This window comes from Hemitrygon akajei, chromosome 5 (genome assembly GCF_048418815.1).
Source record: "Hemitrygon akajei chromosome 5, sHemAka1.3, whole genome shotgun sequence".
NCBI classification, from domain to species: domain Eukaryota; kingdom Metazoa; phylum Chordata; class Chondrichthyes; order Myliobatiformes; family Dasyatidae; genus Hemitrygon; species Hemitrygon akajei.
The window spans coordinates 86,536,659-86,552,884 of record NC_133128.1 but is presented as its reverse complement, the minus strand read 5'-3'; the positions used below and the strand labels follow the sequence as shown (position 1 = coordinate 86,552,884).

At 44.8% G+C, this 16,226-nt stretch overlaps 1 protein-coding gene across 1 annotated transcript in view; it reads right to left on the bottom strand.

Moving 5' to 3' along the window:
- Nucleotides 1–1,157: 1,157 nt before the first annotated feature.
- Nucleotides 1,158–16,226, bottom strand: part of LOC140727221 (uncharacterized) — a 79,973-nt gene continuing 64,904 nt past the window's right edge. The window contains exons 10-13 of the mRNA XM_073044488.1: nucleotides 14,155–14,237; nucleotides 11,710–11,865; nucleotides 6,753–6,981; nucleotides 1,158–6,310 (exon numbers count right to left, since the gene is read on the bottom strand). Coding sequence (XP_072900589.1) covers nucleotides 6,194–6,310; nucleotides 6,753–6,981; nucleotides 11,710–11,865; nucleotides 14,155–14,237 — 585 coding nt within the window. The 3' untranslated portion in view covers nucleotides 1,158–6,193. The remainder of the gene's footprint in view (nucleotides 6,311–6,752; nucleotides 6,982–11,709; nucleotides 11,866–14,154; nucleotides 14,238–16,226) is intronic.

Below are 16,226 nucleotides of genomic sequence, written 5' to 3'. Positions count from 1 at the left end.
CGTTATTTGATCTGGAGCGCATTTTTTATTTTGAGAACGTACGTGCACCTGCGCACTACTCATGTCCATCACTTAACAGAAATGACATGTAACATGTAAGGCTTATTGAAAAAAATATTTTCAAATGCATTTTTTACATAACACAACGAAGAAACTTATTTTTAATTTCAGTGGGAACAGTGTTGTTGGTCTCCCTTTTTAGCCAGCGCATCAAAGTCTGGATTTAGTTTTGTTGTGGCGAAAACGCCAGAATTGCGGGGAAAAAAACGTTAACAAGGTTTATTAATATAATTTCATCAAGTTCTGCGGGCCGGATTAAAAAGCTTAACGGGCCGCATATGGCCCCCGGGCCGTAGTTTGCCCATGCCTGTCTTACACAGTGAATGATAGAGCACTGAGGAGTGTGGTAGAACAAAGCTATCTGGAATACAGGTCTATAAATAATTGGAGGTAGCATCACAGGTAGACAGGGTAGTAAGGAAAGATTTTGGCACATTGGCCTTCATAGATCAAAGTACTGAGTACAGGAGTTGGGATGTTATGTTGAAGTTGAAAAAGACATTGGTGGGGCCTAATTTGGAGTATTGTGTGTAGTTTTGGTCATCTACCTACAGGAAGGATTTAAAAAAGGTTGAAATAGGACAGAGAAAATTAACAAGGATGCTGCTGGATCTGGAGGACCTGAGTTACAGGGAATGGTTGAATAGGTGAGGACTTTATTCCCTAGAGTGTAGAAGACTGAGGGGAGGGAATGGTTGAATAGGTGAGGACTTTATTCCCTAGAGTGTAGAAGACTGAGGGGAGGGAATGGTTGAATAGGTGAGGACATTATTCCCTAGAGTGTAGAAGACTGAGGGGAGGGAATGGTTGAATAGGTGAGGACTTTATTCCCTAGAGTGTAGAAGACTGAGGGGAGGGAATGGTTGAATAGGTGAGGACTTTATTCCCTAGAGTGTAGAAGACTGAGGGGAGGGAATGGTTGAATAGGTGAGGACTTTATTCCCTAGAGTGTAGAAGACTGAGGGGAGGGAATGGTTGAATAGGTGAGGACTTTATTCCCTAGAGTGTAGAAGACTGAGGGGAGGGAATGGTTGAATAGGTGAGGACTTTATTCCCTAGAGTGTAGAAGTCTGAGGGGAGGGAATGGTTGAATAGGTGAGGACATTATTCCCTAGAGTGTAGAAGACTGAGGGGAGGGAATGGTTGAATAGGTGAGGACTTTATTCCCTAGAGTGTAGAAGACTGAGGGGAGGGAATGGTTGAATAGGTGAGGACTTTATTCCCTAGAGTGTAGAAGACTGAGGGGAGGGAATGGTTGAATAGGTGAGGACATTATTCCCTAGAGTGTAGAAGACTGAGGGGAGGGAATGGTTGAATAGGTGAGGACTTTATTCCCTAGAGTGTAGAAGACTGAGGGGAGGGAATGGTTGAATAGGTGAGGACTTTATTCCCTAGAGTGTAGAAGACTGAGGGGAGGGAATGGTTGAATAGGTGAGGACTTTATTCCCTAGAGTGTAGAAGACTGAGGGGAGGGAATGGTTGAATAGGTGAGGACTTTATTCCCTAGAGTGTAGAAGACTGAGGGGAGGGAATGGTTGAATAGGTGAGGACTTTATTCCCTAGAGTGTAGAAGACTGAGGGGAGGGAATGGTTGAATAGGTGAGGACTTTATTCCCTAGAGTGTAGAAGACTGAGGGGAGGGAATGGTTGAATAGGTGAGGACTTTATTCCCTAGAGTGTAGAAGACTGAGGGGAGGGAATGGTTGAATAGGTGAGGACTTTATTCCCTAGAGTGTAGAAGACTGAGGGGAGGGAATGGTTGAATAGGTGAGGACTTTATTCCCTAGAGTGTAGAAGACTGAGGGGAGGGAATGGTTGAATAGGTGAGGACTTTATTCCCTAGAGTGTAGAAGACTGAGGGGAGGGAATGGTTGAATAGGTGAGGACTTTATTCCCTAGAGTGTAGAAGACTGAGGGGAGGGAATGGTTGAATAGGTGAGGACATTATTCCCTAGAGTGTAGAAGACTGAGGGGAGGGAATGGTTGAATAGGCGAGGACTTTATTCCCTAGAGTGTAGAAGACTGAGGGGAGGGAATGGTTGAATAGGCGAGGACTTTATTCCCTAGAGTGTAGAAGACTGAGGGGAGGGAATGGTTGAATAGGCGAGGACTTTATTCCCTAGAGTGTAGAAGACTGAGGGGAGGGAATGGTTGAATAGGCGAGGACTTTATTCCCTAGAGTGTAGAAGACTGAGGGGAGAATTGATTGTTATACAAAATTATGAGGGGTATAGATAAGGCAAACGCAAGCAGGGTTTGGCCACCGGGGTTTGGTGGGGTTACAACTAGAGGTCATGGATTAAGGGTGAAAGGTGAAATGTTTAAGGGGAAGATGAGGGGAAACTTCTCTCAGAGGGTGGGAGAGTGTAGAACGAATTGCCAGCACAAGTTCCGGATGCAATTTTGATTTCAATGTTTAAGAGAAGTTTGAATAGGTATATGGATGGGGAGGGCTATGGGCTTGGCGCAGGTTGATGGGACTAGGCAGTTTAAATGGGTCGGCATGGACTAGATGGGCCAAAGAGCCTGTTTCTGTGCTGTAGTTTTTCATGACTCTATGACTGCCCTCTGGATATCTTCGAACGATCCGCACTCTAGCCCTCACTCTGTACATTTCGCTTGCATCCATAATCATTTTCAAAGAACATTTTTAAAACCAAAATGAATATCTGTAACACTCTTCTCATCTCTTTGGAGGCTAATTTCTGACTCGCACGGTTAAGTTCCATCCAGCGACCCATTCTCTGACAGGATGCTCTTTGATTAATAAATTCATCAAGTTATAAAGCATGGAAATAGGTTCCTCAGCCCAACTCATTCAACCAAGTTGTCTACTTGAGCTTGTCCCACTTCCCCCTCTTTGGTCCATATCCGTCTACCTTTCCCTTCCCCTACGTGTTCAAATGACTTTTAAACACTGCAACCGTATCTTCTTCTCCCATTTTCTCTGGCAGCACAGATCATATATCCACCATCTTGTTTATGGAAACTTGCCCCTCAGATCCCTTTTAAATCTTTCTTCTTTCCCCTGAAGTCTATGCCCTCAAGTTTTAGGCTCTGTTGTCATTCCCCTTATCTATGCCAAACAGACTTACAGTTCAGAAACAGGCCCTGAGGTCCAGCTGGATTCCCATCCAATCTAACGCCATATTCCATCTTTCCTATCCAAGTAAGTCAAGTATCTTTTAAATGTTGTTAATGTTCCTTCCTCAACTTCCAGCAGACCACTGGAACTAGTGGGTGAAGATGATGTTACTGAGGTTCCTGTTAAATCTGTCCCCTCTCACCCTGCATATATCCTCCAGTTCTGCATTCCCTAACCCTGGCAGAAAGACTTTGCACAATGACTCCATCTATAACCATATAACAATTACAGCACGGAAACAGGCCATCTCGGCCCTTCTAGTCCGTGCCGAACACTTACTCTCACTACGTCCATCATGATCTTATCCACCTCATTAAGTGCACCCAAAGCTCATGAAAATTGTCCAACCTATTCAACAGCTGCCCATTAACCCGTCCCTAAAGTCTCAGAAACAACCTTATAAACTTTCTCTGTGCTTTTTCCTATAGCAAATTGACTGAAACTGAGCACAATAGTCCAAATGTGGCCTCACCAATGTGCTGGATAGCTACACACCCCAGCTTCTAGATACTCAGTTCCCTGACCAATAAAGGCTAAGAGATCTTTCTACCTGTGGCCCCACCTTCAGAGAACTGTGTTTTCCATTTTCCATCACTCACCCACTTATCCAGCTGATCAAGGCCCCTCTAAATCCCAATAACTATTTCCACTGTCGAGGACACCACCTTTTTTAAGTGTCTTCTGAAAGTTTGCCTTATCTTGTAAATTCACATCCAAATCATTGACACAGATAACAAACAGTAATGGACCTAGCACCAACCCCCCCAGAGAGCACCACTTGTCACTGGCCTCCAAAAATCACCACCCTCTGCTCCCTACCGTCAAACTAATTGTTGTCCAGTTGGAAGCTCTCCCTGGATTTCATGCAATCTAACTTTGTGTAGCAGACTCCTATCCAAAGCCTTAGTAAAGTCCATACAGATTACATCTATCACCCTGCCTTCAGCAATCTTCCTGGTTACTTTTTCAAAAAACTCTATCAAGTTTGTGAGACATGATCTCCCACGTCCAAAGCCATGCAGAGTATCCCAGATCAATCTCTGTCTTTGCAGACGCTTGTACACTCAGTGAGCTTGTGCAGAGGCTGTAGGTCCATGGTCTCCTGCTGCCGTAGCCCATTCGCCTCAAGGTTTGATGTGTTATGCATTCAGAGAAGCTCTTCTGCACACGGTTGTAACTCACGGTTATTTGAATTACTGTCAGTCTGAACCAGTCTGGCCATTCTCCTCTGACCTCTCTCATTTACAAGGTATTCTCGCCCACTGCCACTCACTGGATGTTTATTTGTTTCCTGCACCGTTCTCTGTAAATTCTACATCGTTGTGTGTGAAAAATCCCAGACCAGCAGTTTCTGAGATACTCAAACCACCCCATCTGGCACCAACAAACATTGCACAGTCAAAGTCATTTGGATCACATTTCTTCCCCATTCTGATGTTTGGTCTGAACAACAACTGAACCTCTTGACCACATCTGCATCCTTTTATGCACTGAGTTGCTGTCACATGATTGGCTGATCAGATATTTGTATTAATGAGCAGGTGTACAGGCATACCTAATAAAGTGGCCACTGAGTGTACATCTTACCCAGCAGAATGCCCTCTCACCTACCACAGCCAGTAGGCTTACTGTAGCACCCTGGGTTTTCATTGCAGCTCATTTTAAGTAAAGGCACAACATTATCCACCATCTAGTCTTCTGGCCCTTCACCCATCATTAACAATGATCTCAACCAAGGCTTCCATTGATTTAACAGCACCACTAACCAAGCTATGCCTTATCTCCATTGGAATGGTCTGCACTACATAACTACCTAACTCTCTTCTTCACTCACCCTCTGTACGTTATCTATATTCTGTGTTTGTCCTACACTGTTCCAAACTGCCTTCATGGAACATACAACATTTACCACACAATGAGGTAACATTTGTACCTGTCAGAAATGAGCTACCCAGTCTCAGATATGGAGTTCTCCGGCTCACACTCTTAACACTTTCTAAATAGATTGAAGGATTCTGTTTCTCTCTCTCCCTTTTAGGCAGTGTGTTCCAGATCCCCACAGCCTCTGAATGAAGTCGTATTTCCTCATCTTGATTCTACTCCTTCCACCAGTGACTCTAAACCAAGAGTTCCCATGGACCCCCTGCTCTAAATATACACCCCTAGTTTCAAACTCCTCTGCTCAGGGAAATGTCCTTACTCCCTCAAGTCTCCAATCAACCTCTGCTGTAGCACAGAAATCAACTGCGGCCTATCTAAACTTAGCTTGCTAGCCAGGCAAAGTCTTCTGATCACCTCTTCACTGCAAGTGCATCTTCCCAGTAAAGCCGGGACAGGGATTTTTGCAGTACGTACTTTAGCTGTGGTCTAACTATTGCAAAGTCTCCCTCCTCTATGCCTTGTTAGTAATGCAAAGCATCTCTTACTAAGCAGCCCTTGGCGTTTGGAACATGCTCTCTGAAGCCATTCAATCTTGGTAAGATTTATTCTCTTGTGTTGCCTCATCTGACCACATCACTTCACACCTGTGTGGACTAAATCGCATTTTTATACTTCAAATTCTAGCCGGACTGAATAGAGTTTGTCAGCCTCTTATCCGACGCACTCGTGCATCTTAACATTTTCTGCACTAGATTACACTCTTAACCCATCGCACAATTTGAAAACCATTTGTAAGTACCAAATCGAAAATATTTTCATCCCTTCGCTTCAAATTGTAGTCAGCTCTTCTGTTGCATTCCAAAACCCCCTTGGTCAAAAGTCACAGTGAACAAATGCTTCAAACAGACTTGATGCAAGCAAACAGCATGAATTCATCAGTCAATTGCAAGGAAGGCTGAAGAGAACAATCTATCCACGAGTTTCTGTGCAAAACTCTTTTAGGAAGAGGTTTACTTGTTTAGTTTAACAGTAAGGGTGTAAGATCTTGGCTCCCTCTTCCTGTCTCCACGGATGTGGTGTGAGATGGTGGTAAAGGGTGCAGGTCATTCAGAGCCGCTTCATCTGGTCGGTGAGCACGTGGATTTTCCGTTTCACTTCATCGACGTAGCTCTCCGGCTCCGTGCCGTCTGACTGCGCCTCGCCAGCCTGTTCCAGGTCCCTCAGCTGCATTGAGAACAGGAGAGAAAAGCTGAGGTGTTTAACTCCGGTAGTGTGTGAAGATCAAAAGGCACCTGCGAAGGAACCAGCAGCATGAAAACCGGGACTCAGCCACCGGGGGGGATCCTTCATGGGCTGCCGGATTCCGTCCAAAAAGCTAAACTTGCACCTTTAAACACTTAGGAAGCCGCAGAACTTATTGCAGCATCTTAAAATCACAATGTTTATAAACTCTGTGCATTATTCATCTATGAAACCCACTTATCTGATCAATGAGGCTCGTCTTGGACCCTAACAACCCTCTAGGTCAGATCTTACACCTAAAGGACTGGGTTCTCTGTCGAGCTGAGGATTGCACTGCGCCAGGATGACATTACATGTGCCAGCAGACACCAGACAGGCAAGAGAGAGCAATACTTTTGCTCTGCTATCTCACTCTGATACTTACCACCAGTTTTGCCCCCATGTTGAATCGTATGCTCCTTTTCCTCATTTTGAACGTGGCGTAAATCTTGTCTCGTGACACCACCTGGACGCCGATGTTCGAGTTTAATTGGAGGCTGATGGAGTTATAGGGAGGTGCATGAACATGGTGGTGGCAATCTCGCCACAGCCACTGCTTCCTGAGGAGCCCCTGCTCAGTGAAGTAAAATCCACATCGAGGGGTTATGCTGATCCTATGGAAAGAGAACACAGCACGGCTCAGGGTCAGCGTAACCGCAGTCTTAGGTTGACAAAGCATCCTGCTTCATCGGCACTCCAACCGAGCATTCACATCATCCACCATTAGTGCACATTTACAAAGGAACTGTGATTATTCACCCAGACCACTCCAACTCCCAAACCCATGACCTCTGCCACTAAGGTCAAGGCTGGCAGGTGCATGGGAACACAAGCACCAGCGGCTTCCCCTCCGTGTCACCGCCCTGACCTGGGAATATGTCACTGAGCTGACCTGATGGAGCTCCCTCCCCATCAGCTCAGTAGTTGCACCTTCACCAGACTCTAGAAAATGGATACCCCTCACCCTCTCAAGGGCAGTTAGAGGTGGACAATGAAGGCCTTGTTGACCCCCACAACTCTCTGGGAGAAGTTTTTCCTTAACTCTGTCCTAAATGACCTACCCCTTATTCTCAAACCATGCCCTCTGGTACTGGACTCTCCCAGCATCTGGAACATATTTCCTGCCTCTATCTTGTCCAATCCCTTAATAATCTTATATGTTTCAATCAGATCCCCTCTCAATCTCCTTAATTCCAGCGTGTACAAGCCCAGTCTCTCTAACCTCTCTGCGTAAGACAGTCCAGACATCCCAGGAATTAACCTCGTGAATCTACGCTGCACTTCCTCTACAGCCAGGATGTCCTTCCTTAGCCCTGGAGACCAAAACTGTACACAATACTCCAGGTGTGGTCTCACCAGGGCTCTGTACAAATGCAAGAGGATTTCCTTGCTCTTGTACTCAATTCCCTTTGTAATAAAGGCCAACATTCCATTAGCCTTCTTCACTGCCTGCTGCACTTGCTCATTCACCTTCAGTGACTGATGAACAAGGACTCCTAGATCTCTTTGTATTTCTCCCTTACCTAACTCTGCACCGTTCAGATAATAATCTGCCTTCCTGTTCTTACTCCCAAAGTGGATAACCTCACACTTATTCACATTAAACGTCATCTGCCAAGTATCTGCCCACTCACCCAGCCTATCCAAGTCACCCTGAATTCTCCTAACATCCTCATCACATGTCACACTGCCACCCAGCTTAGTATCATCAGCAAATTTGCTGATGTTATTCTCAATGCCTTTGATGCAATTGATTTAAGATTTTCTCAGGGTGTTAATGCACACAGAAGGCAGTTCCTGGAGTTCTCACACCTACAAACTGTGAGTCTCTGTTTAGGAGCCTACTGTTCAAGCTCCCCTCCCCGGGTATCTCATGACATACTGTTCAGACGTTAAAAATAACAGCCAGAATGCTGTGGCTCACTGGCCCATGCCCATCAAGATTCCCATCTCAACCTGCATCGTGTGCCCATATCTCTTGAAACCAGGGATGGCAAATTTTTTTTTTGAGAGTGCATGCCAAAACTGGCAAAAAAATCTTCTAAAAAAATTCTGTCATGTGCCATGATAATCATGTTTATCATTGAATGATGGATCAGTAACAATATTATGGATGAATGTACCAGTTCTATTGCTAACTTACAGATATTCATTGTTTTACTATTAATAAAAGACAGGTTGAAACTTATCAGGAAATCTGTTGAAAAAGTTTGGCATGGATGATGTCTCTTTGTATGGCGATGAAGATTTGTGGAACATGTTGCGACCAGCAGCCGCGGAGGCCGAGTCTTTATGTATATTTAAGGCAGAGGTTGATGGATTGTTGACTGGCCAGGGCATGGAGGGATACAGGGGGAAGGCAGGAGATTGGGGCTGAGAGGAAAAATGGATCAGACAAGATGAAATAGTGGAGCAGACTCGATGGGCCAAATGGCCTAATTCTGCTCCTATATCTTAAGGTCTTACGGAAACATTTGCAAATAAATTGCCAGGATGAAAGAACAACTCAACCCACTATCAACCACTACAGCTACATATTTTCTAAATCGCCATTAATGTTTATTTTTTAAAAAGACAACAGAAAAGTAATATGATTTCTAAATGGTCTTGTTACTGTACCTCGTACCTGATTATTTTCACATGAAGGTGTGAATGTCAAATTTGGTGCAAATTCATAAAAGATTAAGGAAAGGAAAATAATCAGAGTTTTCTCTGAGGGAGACTTTTGTTGTTGCACTAATGATGACAATATTTTACATCTGGTTTGTATCTGGTTGTTTTGAGAATGATGCACAAAACACAATTTCATCAGGAAGTCTATTTCTGTAATTAGACTTCACCACTGAGAGTTATGATTCACATGAAATTCAGAGGCGCCAAACTACAACAAGCCAACTATCACTGAATATCAGTGTTCTGACAAACAACAGCAGAAAAATGTAAGCAGAGTGAAGCCAATGCCTACTGGTCCAACCGTCCAACTCTGATACATGTACTCCAGGGCTCTGAGAAACTCGAAACCCATCCTGTGTTCTTGCAGCCACCTAGCTGGCGTCAGGCCGCATGAACCTTTTCCTGTGACTGCATTGTAAACAATCATTCGCTGCTTCATTTGGCAATTAAGATAATCATAATGCATCTTTCAAGTATGATGGGCGGGGTTTAAAGAATTGAGGGGCAGCACTGCATGCCGTGTGTAACAACATTTTTACAAATGCCACCCCTGCTTCCTATCCACACACCTGTTCAAGTTCCTTTAAATATTGTACCTGCTTCAACCACTTCAGGTGGCTCATTCCAGATACTGACCATCCTCTGGGTGAAAAAGACATCCTTCAGGTTCCTTTTAAATCTCGGCCCTCTCACCCTAAACCTGTGCCCTCTAGATCTTGATTCCCTAACCCTGGGGAAAAAGACTGTGTGTAGTCACCATATCTATGCCCCCAATGATTCTGTACTCCTCCGTATTATCCCTCATTCTCCTCGGCTCCAATGAATTAAAGCCTAACCTGCTCAGTCCCTCGAGTCCCAGCAACATCCTCATTAATCTCCCCAGCACTCTTTCCAGCTTAACAACATTCTCCCAATAGCTGATGACCACAATATTCCAAATACGGCCTCACCAATGTCTGGTGCAACTCCAACTCACATCCCAACTTCTATCTTCAGAACTCTTGACTGATGAAGACAACCTTATCCAAAGTTTTCTCCACCCATTATCTATGACTTTCATGAAACCATATTCAGTGGATTCTGGTTAATTGGGACACATCGGAACCAATACATTTTGGCCCAATTAAGTGGCTGCCCCAATTAGCCAAAGTTGCATGGAAATAGTTAAAAAGGTACAAAAAAGGGAAACTACCATTTGAGTAACAAATTGTGTATTTAAATGAAATACAGAACAGATTAGAACACTACCAAAACTACTACAATACTATAAAACAGTCTATTTGTTCCTAATAGTTATCGATGGAGGAAATCTTCCAGTGTACACTGCCATGTTCTTTTGATTGACTGTAAATGAACAAAATCAGTGCAGACACCTGGTGCAGATAATGGACTGCCTTAGTCAATGCATTCGATATTTGCATCCTCCAAATCTTCATTTTCATTGTAACATCCCATAATGTTGTCGATACCTTCAAGTTCTTCATAGTTCCTAACCTGTTGAAGTAGTGAAGTCATTTCATTTTCACTCACTGTTGTTTCCGGCATCTCTAAGCCAGAATGCTTGAAACCACAGTGAGCAAATCAGTTCCAAATGGTCTTACTGCTTATTTCTCGCTAACTATCAGAGACAAAAATTACTGCTTTTTGAACACAAACAAGCGACACTATTTAAAAACTGTTCACAAGGGCACGCAACTGACTCTAGTTAGAAACTGTTCAGCAACAGTTCCTGTCCCAATTAAGCAGCATAGTGTTCCAAATAAACAAAGGGAATCCCAGCTATTTTCTCAATTAGTTTTTGTACTTTAAGAGTTGTCCCAAATAAGCGGCTGCTTTGATGAACCAATGGTCCAATGTACTTTGTACTCCCTGATCCCGCTGTTCCACAACTCTCCCCAAAGACAGACTATTCACTGTGAATGTCCTACTCTGATTTGTCATCACAAAACTTCACACATATCCAAATTAAACTCCATTTGCTATTCCTCAGCCCACTTATCCAGCCAATCAAGATCTCTCTGTAGCTCCTGATAACTACCTTCACTGACAATGGCACCACCTATTTAATCTGCAGACTTACTAACCATACCTTGTATATTCCCATCCAAATCAATGATACATAACAAGTAGCAATCGGCCTAGCAATGACCCGAGGAACACCACTAGTCACCGGCCTCCAATCCAAATAAATAACCTTCTAACATTACCCTCTTTTTCCTACCATCAAGCCAATTGTTTATGCCGAGCAACATAAATTTCCATTGCAGCCTGCCACGCGGATCATTGGCAAAGGCCTCACTAAATTCCGTATAGATCACGTTTAGTGTTCTGCTCTCATCGATCACCTTAAAAACATCTCAGTCAAATTTGGGAAGGTTTTGAGGGGCCAAGCCGCCTATTTGAGCTCCAATTTTCCTGAGTTTAGTCCAGAGGTGCTGGGGTGTTGAGAGAGTGGGCCGGAGCCAACAGCTGCCTTTATCCTACCCCACAACTTTGTGCGTTAAGTTTTTGGCCTTACCAGTTCCTGAAGAGGGAGTGGGGAGAGTAAATATGGAAGCTGACACAACAAACTGCACAAACCTACATGCAGGTCAAACAGCCAGGACCAAGCGTCAAATGCAGCAACTCCCAATTCATGCCCGCAACTCTAGCACCCAAGGCCAACTCACCAAATCTGCCCACTGGGGAGGTAACAAGTGCCATAGCCAATTGACCAGAATACTCCCAGCATCTTTGCATTCCACTTCAGGTCTTCAAAGATGGCGTAGACCAGCTGCTTATGGCGGAGAGCAGAGATCACCATGGCGATGTTACCTGAGGGATAGCTGAGCCAGGGTTAAGAAGAATCGCAGCAGGTGGACAGGAAGCAATGTTCAGACATTCAGCACCCAGAGAACACCTGGTGAGGCGGGGTTCCCTGGGGCTACTTTGCTGATAACAGTACGCTACAGTTGGTAACCTTGGTCCGCAAGTTATGGTAATAATTGCAAAAAAATGCCTCTGAATACATTTTCATTCACCCACTGTTAGGGTCACCAAGCAGGTGAATGCTCAGGAATCTCTAGAAATGTATCTTCCCAGCACTTACTGAGCAACAATTATGATTCCAAATGATGTATTTCTGTTCCCTTTCACACTGCTTATACATTGTGAAAATGTCAGGGCTGAAGGCAAAGGTCTTTGATTGGGTGGGGCCGCTGGAGGTTGATCAAACTAACGACAGAAAGCAAATTTCATTCCATTATCCATGGGGAGAACACACGAGGGGTGATTGATAAGTTCGTGGCCTAAGGTAGAAGGAGTCAATTTTAGAAAACCTAGCACATTTATTTTTCAACATAGTCCCCTCCTACATTTACACACTTAGTCCAGCGGTCGTGGAGCATACAGATCTTGGACCTCGAGGAAGTGTCCACAGATGGGTGATTGATAAGTTTGTGGCCTAAGGTAGAAGGAGATGAGTTATACAGCTCTCGTTACATCCACATGCAGGTTAACTCTTTGATTATGCAGAAAGTTTGAAGTTAATAATTCATCAGTTAATAACTCATCAGGGGTGATTGATAAGTTCCTGGCCTAAGGTAGAAGGAGATGAGTTATTAACTTCAAACTTTCTGCATAATCACTCAAAGAGTTAACCTGCATGTGCATTTACCGAGAGCTGTATAACTCATCTCCTTCTACCTTAGGCCACAAACATATCAATCACCCCTTGTATCTCTGAAATCCACAAAGTGCGAGTGAGATTTCCAGCTCCAGTGCTGCATTCTAGATGTTGATAACATTGTAGGGATTTCTCCATTCCCATGCTTGTCTCGTTTGCCAGCTACCTTAAATCTGAGCCCTGACATCTTCTGGTTACCACTCCTCAACAGAATTACAGAAACTATGATGCAACACGGAGGGTAATCACCCCATGTGAGTGGAGGTTAAAAGGAGAGCACCGGAAGAACTCACTGAGCCGAGCAGCATCTGAGGAGGCAAAATGTGCTTATTGACGTTTTGGGCCTAAACCCCACATCAGGGCCAAGAAGGGTGGGGATTACAGATCTGAGAGTTGATGGCGTACACTTCCTGATTTTGAACACCGTTATCAAATCTCCCCTTCAGTTTACATGCTTGAAGGACAACAATCACATTTTAATTCGTTTCAACACACAACTGCAGAAAGATCTTGTTTTCATTTTGATTAGTCCCCTTTCCTTCCTGATGCACACGCTGCCCACAGCTACCCTGAGGACCTGGGCAGTGACACCAGAGAGGGTGTGAAATAGGATGTGGCTGAGACTGGGAAAGTGCAGCTTTGAGGGAAGATGAGAGCTTTTCCCAACTAGCACAAACACGATGGGCTGAATGGCCCCCTTCTGCAGTGTCAGGTCTCTATGATTTAATTACTTCTATTGCTTCGTTATCTGGAAGCAAGAGTACAAGCAGGGAGGACTGTTGAAGACATGTGCCCTGTTCTGGACATGCCCAACATTGGAACCAAAAGAATCCAGGAAGGGGGTCAGGAACAAGGAGAAGTGAATTTAATTCAAATGGAAGGTTTTCAAAATCAGGTGTTAATATTTTCACCTGTCAGTACAATTAGGTATAAATGAATTGAATCCCAAGAGTTAAAAGTACGTTTCAAAAAGAGTGGATCTACAGTCAGTTCCCATGTGTGCCTTGGCAAACTTCCGTGTGTCTGACAGTTTCTGGAGGAGGTGATAATCCAGAATTCTTCTCGATTACCGCAATGGCAAGCATCAGAGTGAGATCTGTCCTGGAGACTTCACACGGGGCTAATTCTGACAGAGTATTAAACCCTTCAGCTGAGTGAGCCTGTCTTCCAGTGCTGTGATTTCCAATGGATGCCAGTATACTGGGGGAATGATTTCTCTATATACACAGACATCAAGAAACACAGCCAGGCCTCGCCACATAACAACCACGTAGTGAAGCTAAATGTGGGATAAATGTTGGTCTTATCTGCCCAAACTAACACCTTTGGAGGGGTGATCTGCTCTACTGGCTCAGAGTGACACCACGGAACACCGAGTCCCAGTCAGCAGCTGCCTCCAAGATCCTCAGAGACACTGCACACCACTGCCAGTTAACAGCTCAGAGGATACAAAACGGTGCCGGTTCCATCTGGGAACATGGTGACAAATTTGGAGCCATCTGGATAGTATCTCTCCATGATTCCCCGGGGTCTCTGAGACAGAAAAAGACAAGTTATCTTAGAACAGTACAGCCCAGGAACAAACCTATCAGCCCTTAATGTTATACACAAATAATTACACTAATGACATCTAATTCCTTCTGTTTGACCATTCCCCACATACTTGTGTCCTAACTCAGAGCTTTTGAAATGCCTCTATCATATCTGCCTCACTCCTGTCCCAGACACCCACCATTCCCGCTGAGAAAACTTTTGCTCCACACATCCCCCTTGAACTTGCCTCCTCTCACCTAAATCCTCTAGAATTAGACATACAGTCTTGTTTTCACTTGGTCACGTTATGCTAGGGTGAAGCCAGGAATGATTTGACTAAGAAAGTAACAGTATGTACCGAGGCTCTCGTACAAAACAGACGAACGGTAAATTCAAAGTTTGCAGTGGCAGCTGGGAAAATGAGCAACGACCTACAGGGAAGCTATCAACACGATTGAGAGTACAGAGAATATCGACAAAGACATTGCCAGAACTGAAGGGCCTGAGTTAAAGGGGAAGTAGAGGCTTTATTCCTGGAGCGCAGGGGAACGAGGGGACTTTTGATAGAGGTACACAAAACTCTGAGGGGTATGGATAGGATGAAAGCAAGCAGGCTTTCTCCAAGGATGGTTGGGGGGGGGGGGAACTAGAATTAGAGTTCATAGGGTAAGGGTGCAAATCGAAGTATTTAGGGGGAGCCTGAGGGGGAACGTCTAGGAAGGGGAGGAGGGAAGAGAAGAGAGCGGTGTTGATAGGGGATTCTGTAGTCAGGGGGGCGGATAGGAGATTTTGTGGGGAAGATCGGGAGTCTCGGATGGTATGTTGCTTCCCTGGTGCCGGGGTCCGAGACATCTCAGATCGGGTGCAGGTTATTCTTGAGAGTGAGGGCAAGAATCCAGATGTTGTGGTCCATGTAGGGACCAATGACGTGGGTAGGATGAGTGAGGGGGTCCTGCGTAGGGAGTTCAGGGAGTTAGGTGCGAAGCTGAAGAGCAGGACCTCCAGGGTAACAATCTCAGGATTGCTACCTGTGCCACGTGCGAGTGAGGCAAGGAACAGAAAGATTATACAGATTAATACGTGGCTGAGAGGATGGTGCAGGAGGGAGGGCTTCAGGTTTTTAGATAATTGGGCTTTGTTCCAGGGAAGGTGGGATCTGTTCCGAAGGGACAGTTTACACCTGAACTGGAGCGGTACTAACATTCTTGCAGGGAAGTTTGCTCGTGCTTCTTGGGGTGGGGGGGGGGGGGGGGCGGGGATCCAGAATGTGAGAGAGGATAGCGAGAGGAAGAATAAAGGACAGGTGGGGACTACACGGTTCCGGAATATTAAGTGTGTAGTAGAGAAAGGTGAGGCGGAACAAGTGATAAGGAGGACACATGTACAGAGGGATGGTCTGACAGAACATGGAGTTAAATGTGTTGAAAGAATAAGTAAATTTAGGAAGGACAACAAAATTCTAGGGGCGTATAGCCCGATGGGAGTTCGGGGAGCTGGGTTAAGCACAATAGGCAGTGATTCAAACAGAGAGAGGAGAAATGGGCTAAGAATTCTATATCTGAATGCACGAAGTGTCAGAAATAAGGCGGATGAGCTTGAAGCCCAGGTGCGAATGGGTAACTATGATGTTGTTGGGATAACGGAGACATGGCTGCAGGGAGATCAGACCTGGGAAATGAATGTACAAGGGTATACGTGCTATCGTAGGGACAGAAATGTGGGCAGAAGAGGTGGGGTGGCCCTGTTGGTGAGGAATGAGATTCAGTCCTTTGCAAGGGGGGACATAGGGTCAGGAGAAGTAAAGTCTGTGTGGATAGAACTGAGGAACAGTAAGGGCAAAAGGACCCAAATGGGTGTTGTCTACAGGCCACCAAACAGTAGCATGGATATTGGGTGCAAGTTGAATAGGAAGTTAACATTGGCATGTGGCAAAGTTAATGTCGCAGTAGTTATGGGGGATTTCAACATGCAGGTGAACTGGGAGAATCA